The sequence below is a fragment of the Nannospalax galili genome, unplaced genomic scaffold, assembly GCF_000622305.1.
Source record: "Nannospalax galili isolate Female #2095 unplaced genomic scaffold, S.galili_v1.0 scaffold77, whole genome shotgun sequence".
In the NCBI taxonomy this organism is placed as follows: Eukaryota; Metazoa; Chordata; class Mammalia; order Rodentia; family Spalacidae; genus Nannospalax; species Nannospalax galili.
This window is the reverse complement of record NW_008341457.1, coordinates 3379466-3393873: the sequence shown is the minus strand read 5'-3', so window position 1 is coordinate 3393873 and position 14408 is coordinate 3379466. Positions and strand designations below refer to the sequence as shown.

General features: G+C 56.5%; 3 protein-coding genes across 10 annotated transcripts in view; all 3 read left to right on the top strand.

Annotated features, from left to right (window-relative positions):
* Cirbp (cold inducible RNA binding protein) overlaps positions 1-5095 on the top strand; it is a 5569-nt gene extending 474 nt beyond the window's left edge. The window contains exons 2-8 of one of the 7 annotated variants that reach the window (XR_003850144.1): positions 2268-2398; positions 2508-2614; positions 2685-2823; positions 2902-2983; positions 3076-3146; positions 4127-4228; positions 4790-5095. Coding sequence is in view for 3 of the 7 variants with exons in the window: in XM_029565455.1 (XP_029421315.1) it covers positions 2296-2398; positions 2508-2614; positions 2685-2823; positions 2902-2983; positions 3076-3928 (1284 nt within the window). In the remaining 4 variants the exon portion in view is untranslated. The other 6 variants (XR_003850141.1, XR_003850143.1, XR_003850140.1 and 3 more) reach the window with 6 other exon arrangements.
* On the top strand, positions 4235-6475 carry Fam174c (family with sequence similarity 174 member C). The gene is made up of 3 exons (XM_008837170.3): positions 4235-4711; positions 5265-5381; positions 6146-6475. Coding segments are annotated over exons 1-3 (393 nt in total). The 5' UTR covers positions 4235-4436; the 3' UTR covers positions 6147-6475.
* Positions 6476-11652: 5177 nt separating this feature from the next.
* Positions 11653-14408, top strand: part of Efna2 (ephrin A2) — a 9713-nt gene continuing 6957 nt past the window's right edge. The window contains exon 1 of one of the 2 annotated variants that reach the window (XM_029565454.1): positions 11653-12150. In XM_029565454.1, the coding sequence (XP_029421314.1) occupies positions 12026-12150 (125 nt within the window). In that variant the 5' untranslated portion in view covers positions 11653-12025. The remainder of the gene's footprint in view (positions 12151-14408) is intronic. The other variant, XM_008837171.3, reaches the window with a different exon arrangement.

Here is a 14408-nt window from a genome sequence, read left to right as displayed (position 1 = left end):
GGGCGGCGGCGGGTAGCGCATCTCCAGTGTCGTCCCCCTCCCCCCCGTGTTTCCTGTGGCTATGGGACTGCACGCGACCTAACTTCCAGCCCTCCGTGCCGCACGCTTTCCCTTTGCATCCCAAGTTGGTATCCCCAAAGTGGCATGGCTTAGTGATGCTATCTATTGTGAAGACTTGGTTTGCAAACGCTTGGTGCTGATTGTGCCTAGCCAATAAAGGTTTGGTGGGAGCGCCCGCCCTTCTGTAGCCACGCCCCTCTGCTGTCAATTCCAGTCCCTCGTAGTTCACTATGCACACACGCCCCGCACCTGCAAACCTCCATGAGGTGAACTCTCCCAGGCTGCACCCCAGATCTACCCAGCATCCTTGATAGAGCAAGTCAGCCATAAAGTGTATATGGCCAAGCAGCCCTTAAGACATCATCAGGGCAGGGTAGGAAGGCACCTTCACCCCTATCTCCAACACACATGCACCCTATGCAGAGTAAGGGAACTTCCAGCATGCTGTTCTTTGGGTGTTCTGGTCAGGGCTGAAGTGGGCCATTGCAAGGAAGAAGGTAGAGGAGTTCAAGGTCAGTTTCAGCTGCAGGAAATTCTGTTGCACAAAGACAACATGCCAGACCTGGTTGTGAGCATCTTTAATCGCAGTACCCCAGAGACAGAGGCAAGCAGATCTCTAAGATTGAAGCCAGCCTGGGCTACAAAATAAGTTCCAGGCCAGCTGGGTTTGCAGGGAGACCCTGTCTCAACAAAATCAAGGGAACTGCAGAGTTGGCTCAATGGTTAAGAGCACTGGCAGCTATTGCAGAGGACCAGGGTTTGGTTCCCAGCACCCACATGGTGGCTAACAAAAGTTCCAGAAGATCCAGTACCCTCTGCTGGCCCCCAGGAGTACTGTACAACATGGGTGCACTTCATACATGGAGCAATAAAAAGCAGACTTTACAGTGTTTCTTGTTTTGTGACACATGTAATCCAGGCTGGCCTAGAGCTTGCTGTGTAGCTGCAGATTGGACTTCTGATCCTTCTGCCTCCTTGTCTAAATTGCTGGGATGGCAGGCAGGTTTTGAATCACTGTCTCCCACTGCAATTTACAGTGGCCTTGAAATCCCCCCTCCATCCTGCGTTGGTGTCGGGTTTTTGTTTTTGTTTTTAATATTTTTTTATTTTTATTTTATGTGTATGAGTATATTGCCTGCTTGTATGTGAGTGCACCCGTGTCGTGCAATGCTGCAGAGGTCAGAAGAGGGCTTCGGATTCCCCTGGAACCAGAGTTAAGGACGGTTTGTAGCCTCCATGTGGGTGCTGGGAATCAAACCTGGGTCCTCTGCAAGAGCAGTCCATGCTCTTAACCGCCTGTACTGCCTGTGTGTAGGTAAGTGCACCCATGTCATGCAATGCCTGCAGAGAACAAGAGGCTGTGGGATTCCCTGGAACTGGAGTTACAGACCATTGTTAGCTGCCTTGTGGGTACTGGGATTCAAACCCGGGTCTTCTGCAAGAACAACCAGTGTTCTTAACTGCTGGAGCCATCTCTCCAGCCCTTTTTTTGGTCTTTTTCAGACAGGGTCTCTGTAGCCCCACCTGGCCTCGAACTCAGTAAAACCAGGCTGGTCTTGAACTCGCCTGCCTCTGTGCCTTAAGTGTTGGGATGGCAACTGTGGACTGAGGGGGAGCACTTTTTAAGCAAAAGTAGGGGGAAGAGCAGAAGGCAGAAAGGACTTAAGGCAGTGCCTGCCTCATCCCAGCACTGGCAGAAGGCTCAGGCCAGAGGATTGCGGTTTGAAGGCCAGCTGGGCTCTAGAGCCATGGAGGGTCCAGGAGTGGTGGTGCAAGACCTTAGTCCCAGCACTTGGGAGGTAGAGGACCAGCCTGATCTACATAGCAAGTTCCAGGCAAAGGACCTGTCTCAAAACACTAAACACCTAAAAGGAGCACAGACAGCAGATGGAGGCAGGTGCTTTAAATTAGAAGTGTTGATTTAATTCTTCAGCCCACCCCATTATTGTACCAGGAGTTAGTTTGAAGAGCAGCAGTCCAACTGGTTGGTCCTAGTTCACGGATAAAATAGGAAAGTTTGGTTTTGGCTTTAGAAGTTTGCATTACAAATACAGCTATCTCAGGCTGGCCCAAGTTCAAGACTTTTAACTCCAGTAAAGGGGAGGTAGAGGCCAGCCTGGTCTACATAGTGAGATCCTGTCTCAGTCCTACTCCCAAAACCCCACATACACAGAAAAGAAACAGCCTGTGTGTCCCTTCTCCCCCAGGGGAAGCATCCCGGTGTGCACAGCCACCATGGCATCAGACGAAGGCAAGCTGTTCGTGGGAGGGCTTAGCTTTGACACCAATGAGCAGGCGCTGGAGCAGGTGTTCTCCAAGTATGGGCAGATATCGGAAGGTGAGGACAGCCACCTCCCTTACCCCTCCACTGTGATCCTCCTTCCATGCTGATCTCAGTAACTTCCCTCTGTCTCCCTCCGACCCCTGCTCCAACTCTGTCCCTGCAGTGGTGGTTGTCAAGGACAGGGAGACCCAGAGGTCTCGGGGCTTCGGGTTTGTCACCTTCGAGAATATCGATGACGCCAAGGATGCCATGATGGCCATGAACGGAAAGGTGAGGCAGGTAGGTGGGGTGCTGGTGGGGTGTGGACGGCGTGTGCCATGCTGACCTCTCTGCCTCGCAGTCGGTTGACGGGCGGCAGATCCGTGTAGACCAGGCTGGCAAGTCATCAGACAACCGGTCCCGTGGGTATCGGGGCGGCTCCGCTGGGGGCCGAGGCTTCTTCCGTGGAGGGCGCAGCCGGGGCCGCGGCTTCTCCAGAGGTGAGTGGTGGATGATGGACAGGAGGGGGGATGCGGGTAGGGAGAGCTCTCCCTGGTTACCTTTGCTTTCCTCTGCAGGGGGCGGAGACCGGGGCTATGGTGGTGGCCGCTTCGAGTCCCGGAGCGGGGGCTACAGCGGTTCCCGGGACTATTATGGCAGGTGAGGGCTCGAGTGGGCGGTGGGTCCTCGGGCCCTTGAACACTGCATCCTCCGCGGCCCTGGGCGCTGCTCACCAGAGTCTTTCTCTGCAGCCGGAGTCAGGGTGGCGGCTACGGGTACCGGAGCTCCGGCGGCTCCTACCGGGACAGCTATGACAGCTACGGTGAGTGCGGCTGCGCGGGGTGGGGCGGGGCGCGGGGCGCGGCTCACTGTGTCCTCTGTCTCCAGCCACGCACAGCGAGTGAAGCCGCAGACCATTCTCCGTGGCCGTCACAGACAGGGAGCCGCGCCGGTGGTCCTGAGCAGCCGCCCCCCACTTTTGTAGCCCCCGAGTTGTCAGCGTCCACAGCCTGTGCCTCCAATCGCGGCCTGGTCCCCAGAGTTTTCCTTTCACGGAAGCGCTGTCCGTTTGAGAGTTTTACAGACGTTCCGGAAAGCACTTGGATTTTACTTTTTTACCATGAGCCATGGGTTTTGTTTTTTCTAAATTGTCGGGGTTTGTGGGTTTTGCTTACTGGTTTTGTTATTGGAGTTTTCCGGTTGCATTGTTTTTTGTGCAGGGCGGTCTGTGGAGCTGGCCCCGTACCCCGCACTGGTGCAGGACTCAGCCAGGTGCCAGGGTCTGGGAAGGGTATTTATAGTGTCCTTTTTTTACGGCAGCCGTGCGTTCTCCATCCATGTGTGCTCGCGTGGACAGCGATCCTTGTACCAAGTTTGTTTGGCTTCACGAAGCCGATTAAAGACCGTGTGAATCGAACTCTGCCGTTTCCCTTTCTCACGCCTCGCCCAGCTCACAGTGGCCAGACAGGGCAAGCGGCTTGGGCACGGGGTCCACGCCTGCTACCCTGCTCTGGCCACAGCCCCAGCGCCCCGCCACTCCGCCGCTCCTGCACAGGACTGACAGCAACTGGGCTTCCAGAACCTTCTAGAAACCAGTTATGCTAGGACAGCCCATGCAGGGACTGCATCCTGACCCCACATCTGCCCTGTGGCATTTTTGCTCCTGTGACTTCAGACCTGCAGCTGCTGGTCCAGCAGGGCCTGGCCACCTGGGGGCCCTCGTGGTGTCCGAACCAAGGTGAGGGAGGCTGGAAGGGCTCTGCAGACCCACGGGAACGGGGGTCACGCGCCTCTATTCGGTAGGTTGAAGGAGAGAGAGCCAGACCAGCTGGAAGGATTGCGGGGTGCTGGGGTGCTGGGGTGCCCCAGCCAGCGGGAGCCAGAGACACCTGCATGCGTTCCCTGGTGAGTGCATGGGACAGGAGTCAGTTGGGGCGCAGGGGGACTGAGGGTGCAGGCTCAGAGCCTGGGTTCCGGGGTGCACGCGGTGCTGTGGGGTTGGGGCTGCCCTCTCATGTCTTGCTAGCTCTTCCCAGCAGCTCTTGGAGTGCTTCCTGCCAGAGCCCTGGAGGTAGCCAGGGCTGGAGGGCTCCTTTATGAAGAGCTGTGTCCCATGATGGGTGTCTGGGGGCGGGGCCTGGAGCGAGGGAAGGGGCGGGGCCGGCGCGGGGCATTGTGGGTGGCCGCACGGATGGCGCGCCTGCTGTTGCTGCTGTTCCTGCTCCCATGCGCGACCCCGGGGCCCACAGACAATAGCAGCTGGTCAGCCGGGCCGCGCAACGCCACGCACGGCCTCCCGGGTGCCGACTCGCCGCTGCTGCGTTCCCTCTACGTGCTCGGGGCATTCTGCGGCCTGGCTGTGTTCTACTTCCTCATCCGGGCCTGCAGGTGTGTGAGCCAATAAGCGCTTCGCGCGTCATGGGGCGGGGCCTTGGGTACGTGACGCCACTGTGATCGTTTTTGCAGGGTCCCAGCAGGACCCTGAGGCTCGGACTTCTGGTCTTCAACTCCTGTGGCCTCATCCCCACGCCAGGAGGAGCCCAGCTTCCGGTGCTGTGACTCAATGGGCGGAGCCCCCAGCGAGCACCTGGCCCTGCATCCTCCTTTAGCCACAGGCGTAGTGACATATGCCCGTCATCCCAGCACTCAGAAGTTCAGGCTCAGCCTGGTCTACATGGGACCCTGTCTTTGATAAACAAAAGGCCTTACTCCTCCGATACCCGCAGCTGCTGTGGCCGCATTGGCCAGGGCTTTAAGGAGTCAGGATTCTACTGGCAAGTCATCTCAGGGTCCCAGCGCCTCCCTGCTGTCCCTGTACCCACAATGCCCTGCAGCTCTTAACACAAATACTGCGTGAGGGGCTCGGGGTGCATCAAGGCCTTTGGGAGTTGGGACTCCAGCAGGCATAAGAGGCCACTGAGAGTGTTTGTATCCCTTACAGACTGAAGAGGCAACAGCAGAGAAGATATGGGCTCCTGAACAACATGGAGGAGCACACAGAGATGGATTCTCTGGACAGTGAAGATGAGACTGGCTTTAAGACCAGGAATCTGAGATGGTATGAAGGACTGGGACACCAAGACAGCTTAGCAAGACCCTGACTCACAATGGGCAAAAAATAAGACAGAACAAAGCTGGGAGAATCTCCCTGTGAGGGGATGGCGCATGGCTCAGGTAGAGTGACTGCCTGGGCTCCCTCAGTGAGGGACTGGGGGTGTATGTAGTTGAGTGGTAGAGTGATAGTATAGAATCCCCCAGTGAGGGGATGGGGTGTGGTTCAGCTGTAGCACCTACCTAGAATCTCCCAGTGAGGCAGGGCTGTGCCTAGGGGGTGGGAAATTGGGAAGGTTCTGGTGGCTTTATAGAGAACATTCCAGGTGAGGTCCCCACAGGGGTGAGCATCAGGTTCAGATAGAACTACACATTACCAGCACATGCCAGCAAGTGGTGTCAACAGGGTTCTGAGCTGGGGTGACCAGCCTGTTTTGGGGTGACTGGTGTAGAGCCCAGGGTCCAGGGACTCCTCAGACAGCAGCTCTGGCTTTCCAAGGACCCTGAGGCAGGTGAACACCAGCATGTCAGTCTTCATGGTCTCATCCCCTCCCATGGCTATGGATGCTCCTCCTCTCAAACATTGGGTGGCTGGGTACAGTGGATCTGGGCATTTAGGGTCCTGGAGCACCACCTCCTCCCGCAGCCATCATTCCTCAGTCCCTATGTCTTCTTGTCGTCCCCCCCCCCCCCCGAAAACCCGTCTGGGGACGCAGACACAGGGAAAAGAAAAAAGGAAAAACAGCGTTGTCGCCCCCCCCCCCCCCACAGATACCGAGTTAGGGTCAGCAGCATGAGTGAAGATCAAGAGGTAACACTTGGTCTGCCAGCTCTAATATCCACCTGCCTGATGAGGCCTTGCACAGTGGCTTCACTTACCCTGCGTGCATCCTGGCCTGGCAAAGGAATTTGCACCCAGACACTGAAGACCCCAGGCTGGACTGACTTGTGGGATTCAGTCTTCCTGACCACCCCCTCAGGGAATGAGGCAGCCTGGCAATTAGGCCTGGCGTGGCAGGTGCACTCCTGGGTCCCCAGCTGTGTTCCCACTGCTCTGTGGACAATAAATGAGGCTTCTGCTTTGTATCTGCCTCAAATCTCCATTGGATGGCGCACTCAAGTGTCTGGGTGAGGCGGGTAAGGGCTGGTGACTGTCCCTCCAGAGAACTCCCACAAGGCTGTCCCAGTTCAGCTTGGTGCCTGTGGCAGAGTTTTCCAGGAGCCTGTGAGCTCTATCTCAGTGCTGGCTGGTCTCACTGCCTCCCTCCCTCAGTACATGTGGACTTAGATTTGGGAGGGCATGTATCCTCAGACTCTTGCAGCCTTGGGCACCCACTGTCCTGTGATATCGAGGAGTTGCCACCAGGTGGCAGCTGTGCACTATACAGCTGCCCCTCTCTTCCCTGGAACCCACTGGTCATACTGGGGGTGTGTCCCCTCTTCTGAGCACATCACACACTTCTGTCCCCAGGTGGCCAGAGCCTCTTTTCACCTGCTCATATGTGGGTGTCCAGGGTTCATTCACTTCATTCACCTGCAGACCGCAATAACCCTACAGCTGGGGCCCATCTGGTTGCCCCTCTCCATGCTGTACTCTGCTTGGTCATACCCCAAAGAGCCATACCCCAACCTGGACACCGGGTTAGCTGAGATCGCTCCCCCGCCCCCACCTCCCCCAAATGCCCAGCTGGGAGGGGGTCTTCAACCCAGTCTCCCATCTGTCTCCTGCGGCCCCTTGTCACTATCCATCTTTGTGTCTGCTCATTGGGATTCACCTGGTTCCTTGCCCCCCACCCTCTCATCTGCACCCCATTCCCACAGCTTGGTTGTCCAGAGCTTCAAAAGGCACATTGATTAGTCAAATGAGGTCAGGAGAGACCACAGCCTCCACCCTCTCGCGGGAAGAGTATCTCCACCAGTCAGCCTATCGGCCATCTCTACAGCCCAGCATTAGTGTAGATAATTGGCAGCTCAGCCAAGGTTAATGCACCATTAGCCAGCCCTCTGCACAGCTGAAAGCTGGGCTGGGCCTGCCAGGCATGAAATGGGAGTCCTGGGTCCTGACCAGCCTATGCTGTGAGTGTGGGCAGTCATTGGTGTGAACACATATACTCACAGCTGCTGCATAAGCCCAACCTCATCAGGAATCCTGGGCTGGTGAGAGGGCCTAGCAGGTTAAAGGCACTTGTAGCCAAGCCAGATGACCAGATTTCAGTCCTCAGATTCACATGGTGGAAGGCAAGAACCCTCTTCTGCAATTTGCCCTCTGACCTCCATGGCTTGACTACTCATAAATAATTTGTGTGTGTGTTTGAGACAGGGTCTCCCTGTAGTCCCAGTTGACCTGGAACTCACTATGTAGATCAGGCTGGCTTTGAACTCACAGAGATCTGCCTGCCTCTGCCTCCTGAGTGCTGGGATTAAAGGCGTGCGCCACCACGCCTGGCTCACATAAATAATTTAAAAAGAAATTTTTTGGATTATGTTTTATATGTATGAGTGTATTGCTTGCGTGTGTATAAGTGCACCCATGTCATGTATTCCCTGGGGAGGACAGAAGAGGGCATTGGTTCCCTTGGAATTGGAGTTATAAAGGGTTGTTAGCACCATGTAGGTGCTGGGATTCAAACCTGGTTCTTCTGTAAGAACAGCTAGTGCTCTTAACCACTGATCCATCTCTCCAGCCCAAGAAATTTTAAGAAGGCCCCCTTTGGCCGGGCATGGTGGCACAGGCCTTGAATTGCAGCAGGTAGATCTCTGAGACAGGCCAGACTGGGACAAAGTTCCAGGCCAGCCAGGGCTACATAGTGAGACCCTCTCTCAAAAAAGCCAAAAACATAGTGGGTGTGGTGGCGCACACCTTTAATCCCAGCACTTGGGAGGCAGAGGCAGGCAGATCTTTGTGAGTTCGAGGCCAGCCTGGTCTACATAGTGAGTTCCAGGACAGCTGGGGCTACAGGAGACCCTGTCTCAAAAAGACCAAAAAAAAAAAAAAAAAATCTTTCTCCTGTCCCCCAAAGCATGCCCTGTATGTGGACAAACCAGGCCCTTTAGTGAGCTCTCCCAAGCTCTGTGCAGCGAGCCTCAGCCTCTCCACTGGGGACATGGGGACAGGTGGTCACTGTTGGCCAACCACACATCTTGAGGTCAGCAGAGGTGGCCCTACCTGCATCACTTTCCCACGGGACTGCAGGCCCCGTGGCTGTTTTTCCAAGGGGACCTGGGCAGGCACCCGGGTTGTGTGGAAAACAGAGCTGTGGGGAGCTGTGCACACTGCTGAGACTCAGATGATTTGGGAATGCTGGCTCTAGCTGGAGGGTGCATGGTGGCCCTGGAAGACAGGTTTGTGTCTGAGGGCTAGAGCTGGGGATTAGGAGGGGAGTGAGGAGGATGAAGGAGAAACGGGACAAGGCAGGGGGGCATGGATAAATTCAGGGAGGGAGGAGGGGAGGCCACCTTGACCACACTGGCTGCGGGGGGGGGGGGCTATCTGCCATTTCCCCACAATTGCAGGTGACCAGCCAAAGGGGTCAGGGGCCACCCATGGGACTTATATACCCTATCACTACCCAACCCTACCTGAGCCCAGGTTGGTGTCTGATTTGGTCCAATTCTGTAATGAGAAATCTGCATTTTTAGCCTCCCACCTGGCGCCACAGGCTTTGATGGCTTTGAGGCGACCAGGCTATATGCCCCAGGAGCCCCAGACCTGGCCCTGTGCACTGGGGTGCCAAGTTAGGGACAGGGCTGGGCTGGAGCCACTGAAGACCTTAGCAAATTGTGGGGTACACCCCCTCCAGCTTGAGCACACAGCTCCATGAGATGAAGAAGGGATTTGGGTGGATGATGGATGGGGACAGATCTCTACCCAAGACATGGCCAACCCTAATCATGGCTGTTCCTATTGCTAGGCCTGGTAGGACCCTGCTGACCCCCAGGGGACTAGGACTTGGGGACCCCCTCCTACTTTGTGGGGTGCCCTGGAGCAGCCTCTTGGGGTCTGCCCTCCCCTCATCCACAGGGAGGTGGAGTTGGGGACAGCTGTCTTTGTTCTGGGCCCGCTCTGGATCTGACCTTGAGACAGACAGAAAAAAAGAAACAGAATCCACCAGTGCCCAGCTCTCAACTTGGTGGCCCCAGCATGCAAATGAGGCTCAGGGACGTGACTGGTCCTGGCAGGTGGAAACCTAACAAGTCTGAGAGATAGGAGTCTCTCTCTCCCATCCTACCGCACTCCTTTCTACAGCATGGGTGCTCACATCCCAGATAGGGAGGCCTCCAAATGGACACCTGGACACAGGGCCCCAGGTCCCATGCCCTCCTCTGAGTACCACCTAACCCACACCCTTCACAGACAAGCTGAGCGCCCTAGCAGGCAGAGGGCAAAGAAGATTGTCCCAGAAGATGGATGGGATGGGTCTCCAAAGACAAGCCCAGATTTAGTGGTAAGACAAGGGAAGGACTTCCAAGTAAAGACCTTGTACCTCTTCTACTTATCCCATGGGAGGGCAGGGAGCTCTGAGGGCAAGAGACAGAAAGCTCATGTATCAGAGTTTGTCTACCATCCTGGCTTTGTGCATCTCAGAAGACTTTGCCGATCTCTGGACTGATTCCTGCAGAGTTCTCATAATCCTCACAACAGAACCTTCCAGAATCCAGAAGCTCTTGGGAGGGAGAGGCAGGCAGATCAGAGTTCAAGGCCAACGTGGTCTACATAGTGAGTTCCAGGCCAGCTGGAGCTACAGGGAGACCCTGTCTCAAAAAGACCAAAAAAGCCAGGTATGGTGGCACACACCTTTAATCCCAGCACTTGGGAGGCAGAAGTAGGTGGATCTTTGTGAGTTGGAGGCCAGCCTGGTCTACCATAGAGAGTTCCAGGCCAGCTGGGGCTACAGGGAGACCCTGTCTCAAAAAGACAGAAAGACGGGGCTGGAAAGATGGCTCAACAGTTACAAACACTGGTTGTTCTTGCAGAAGACCCAGGTTCGAATCCCAGCACCCACATGGTAGCTAACAGCTAACAACTGTCCATAACTCCAGTCCCAGGGGATCTGACAGCCTCTTCTGACCTCCACGGTCAGAAGCACTAGAGTCCCCCATGCCCTGCTCCAGACCCAATTTCAGTGCAAAACAAAGGACCAAAGAACATGTGATTTACGATGGCCTCCAGCCACTAGTCATCTGTGACAACATAGCTGCCAGGGATACCCTTTACCATATGTGGTCACCTTCGGACAGTGACTTCCCAGGTTTCTGGAAGTGACCCCCAGGATCCCTGGACATGGGGTATGGGGTTTCCCTGGAGATGAGGTAGAAGAGCTAAGCAAGGGTGACTGGAGACTTTTGTGGGTGGTAATTTTTTTTTTTTTTTTTTTTGAGACAGGGTCTCTATAGCCCAGGCTGCTCTTGAAGTCATTATGTAGCCCAGGATAACCCTGAACTTCTCCTGTCTGAGCCTCCAAGCTCCCAAGTGCTGGGATGACACATGCATCACCTCAGCTGGCCTAAGACTTTTTTTTTTAACATTTTATTGTGTGTGTGTGTGTGTGTGTGTGTGTGTATGTTGGTGTGTGTTGGTGTATGTATCCTGACATAGTGCACATGTGTAGGTCAGAGGACAACTTGCCAGAGACAGTTCTCTCCTTCCACTATGTGGGTCCCAGGAATGGAACTCAGGTTGTCAGGCTTGGTTGGAAGCACCTCTACCCACTGAGCCATCTCGCTGGCCCTTGTTTGTGTTTTGTTTGATTGATTGATTTTTTTTTTTTTTTTTTTTTTTTTTTTTTGAGATGGTCTCCCTGTAGCCCCAGCTGGCCTGGAACTCACTATGTAGCCCCAGGCTGGCTCAGTCTCACAAGAGATCCACCTGCCTCTGCTTCCCGAGTGTAACACAACACCACACACACACACACACACACACACACACACACACACACACACCGGCTTTGTTACTGCTCTGGAACTCACTATGTAGCCCCAGGCTGGCTCAATCTCACAAGAGATCCACCTGCCTCTGCTTCCCGAGTGCAACACAACACCACACACACACACACCGGCTTTGTTACTGCTTTGAGCCAGTCTCACTCTGCAGCCCAGGCAGGCCAGGAACGCGCAGCAATCCCCCTGCCTCAGCCTCCTGGGATGACAGGCGTGGTGGAGCTGTAAGACTTTTGAGCCAGGTGTTCAGCTGCAGCGCAGGATGCGGCTCCGTAGAGGCCTGGGCACCCTGCTCTGGGAGTCCCCCTTCTCCTGCTCATGCTCCTGACTGGGGCGGGACCCTGGGGAATCCACCGGGCCGAGTCTGCGCCGGTCTGTCCGGGGCGGGGCACGGCTGCAGCTTGGAGGGTCCGGGGCGCGGCGGGAGGGGGCGCCCGCGACCCTCCAGCTGGGGAGACAAAGGGGAAGGGGAAGCCCCCCATCGCCTGGGGGGGCCCCGGAGCTGAGTTCTTTGCTCAGTGCACATCTCGGGCCTCCGTCCCCCGCGTGCAGCCGCCGCCTGGTGTCTTGGTGCGCGGAGGTGGGGACGGCGGGATCTCCAAGCGCTGTGCGCGCTCCTCCCGCTCGGAGGCGGAGAGAGTCTGGCGGGGGCCACAGGCGGCGGCCGGGAGAGCGAGCGAGCGAGCGGAGCGCGGCGGCGGCAGCACCGGGGCCATGGCGCCCTCGCGCCCGCTGCTGCCGCTGATGCTGCTGTTACTGCCTCTGCGCGCGCGCAACGAGGACCCAGCCCGCGCCAACGCCGACCGCTACGCTGTCTACTGGAACCGCAGCAACCCGAGGTGAGCTGGACTTAGAGATCCCTACACCCCGGGGCACCCCGAAAGCACCCCCAGCCCCCAGCCCTCTGGGGATTTGCAGTGCGCACCGACCTCCCAGTGGAGTTCAGGGGTGTCTAGTATTCCCTTCTGGGCTGCTGGACTTTGAAGGAGTCCCCTCTCTGCACCCACAGATGCTGGAGTTGCTACTCCGGACACCCTTGAACTCCCTGGCTTCTTGGAGGAGAGGGGAACCCTGGAGGGCTGAGGGAATCCCTGGATATCCCTGGGGACCCGGGGGTCCCCCGGGATGTGGCCCTCTTGGGAAGAGCTCAGTGTCCTGCACCAGGGTCCCCAGATGAAGTTGGGGAAGTTGCAAGCTCCCCTCTAAACCCCTGCATTCACTCTAGGGGGTGCTCCAACCCCCCAGACACTTTATAGAGATAGAGGGGACCCCAGGCGCTAAGGAAGTGAAGGTCAGTTTGAGGGGTGCAGCCTGGGCTATAATTGTCTCCCACTCTTTTTCCCATTGGGGAAACTGAGGTAGCAGGAGGGGCAGCAAGGGTCTGGCTCAAGGTCATGACTAGAGGTGTGGAAATAGGACTGGACATCCTGGTGGCCAATGCCCAGCCTGCCACACCCAGCTAAGGTGCCCCACCCTGACTGTCACACAGCACCTCATGGGTCAGACACTACCAGCCTCTGGGTACAGTAGTGGGGAGACACTTGAAACCCTTGTTAGCCTGAGTAAGAAAACTTCACTGACCATGCACTGGACACCATAGAACCTTCCAGGTTATTATAGGGTCTTAGAGGTTTGGGGGCATGCTGAGGGCAGGGTCCCATGGGAAGAGGGTGTTTGAGGGATTCCTGAGGGTTGAATTCATCTAGCACTCAGAGTCCCCCCATGTGTGACCAGGACTGGTCAGGGGGACCCCTCTCTCAGTTAATCTCCTTAGGGTACTATCCCCCTTTGGTCCCCATACTCACCCTGCTGAAAGTTCCAACAAGGTGGGTGTTTGTAGTGGGATCCTAGACAAGGGTGGCCAGTGTCCCCCCATATGGGTGGGGAGATCACTGGCTGGTCCTCTGCCATTGGGCAGGGTTGTAGGGTTTGGGACTTGAGAGCAGGGACCTGCAGGACCACTGCTCAGCGGGTCCCCAACGCTGCGCTGGTCACATGTGGTTTTGATTAAGACTTCCGTGTTGCTGGCCGCACAGAGCCAGTCCAGCCGCCCAAGTTTTTTGGTTTCAGCTGGTGGAGTCGCTGTCCCCCGTGTGGTCTGTCCTTTGTCTGGGGAAAAAGTGAAGGGTGGAGGAGAGGAGGAAGGAAAGAAAAAGGGGTCACAGACACCCCCGATGTGTCCATCTACCTCAGGGACACGGGGCCCAGGAGGGAAAGCTAAGCTATGTCTCCCAACATCATTGGGGGGGTCTGGCCTGTACCGGCCACCTGGCCACCTCCTGTTGCTGTGTGTTGGGACTGGCCATCCATTGGGACCCCTGCAGTGGGGGACCTCCTGGCATCCACATCTCCTGGGGTCCCTGTATACCTGACTCTGCTGTATACCCCTGAGGTAGAGCCTGGGGACATTACTGACAGTGCATGGGGATCTCGGCTACTGGGGGGCCTTTAGGATTTGGGGGACAACATCCAGGTGCAGGTGACACAGGGTAGGGTGTCAGGCTTGGTGTCTGAGGGGACCCAGTTTTTTTTGGGTCATCGGTCTGGGAATCTGGGGAGGGTGGGCATCCAGGTCTCAGGTGTGATGCAGGATGCAGAGGAGCTGACATGGGACAGAGGCAGTGTTGGGGAGACGGGGACCCCGAGCCTGAGCGTGGGTCACACTCACAAAAGATACCAAGCATACTAGTGGGGGAGGGTGTGCACATTGCAGGCGACTCACGGCCTTGGGGGACTTGACAGGGACCCACGGGCCAGGCCTAGCTCCCTGTCACCCGGCCAGCCTCACCCACATGGAGATCCCGAGTCTCTTGATGGGTCACCAGTGGTTATGGCCCCATGAACATGCATGGACACTACACTCTTGGCCTCATGGGGAGAGCTCTGAACCCACCCACTTGGGTGCCCTGGGATAGGGGCACCTGAGATAGGAGTCCTCTGCCCTGTCTAGCCACCAGCCCCTAAGACCACTGTCCAGGTCTGTGGCTATTTCCTCCCGGTTGGTCACCTATCCCCCCGTCCTCGACTGGCCCCCACCCCCCTGTTCCCCGCTGTCTGGTTCTCCCCTGGTATCCCCCACTGTTCCCCTATGTCCTCC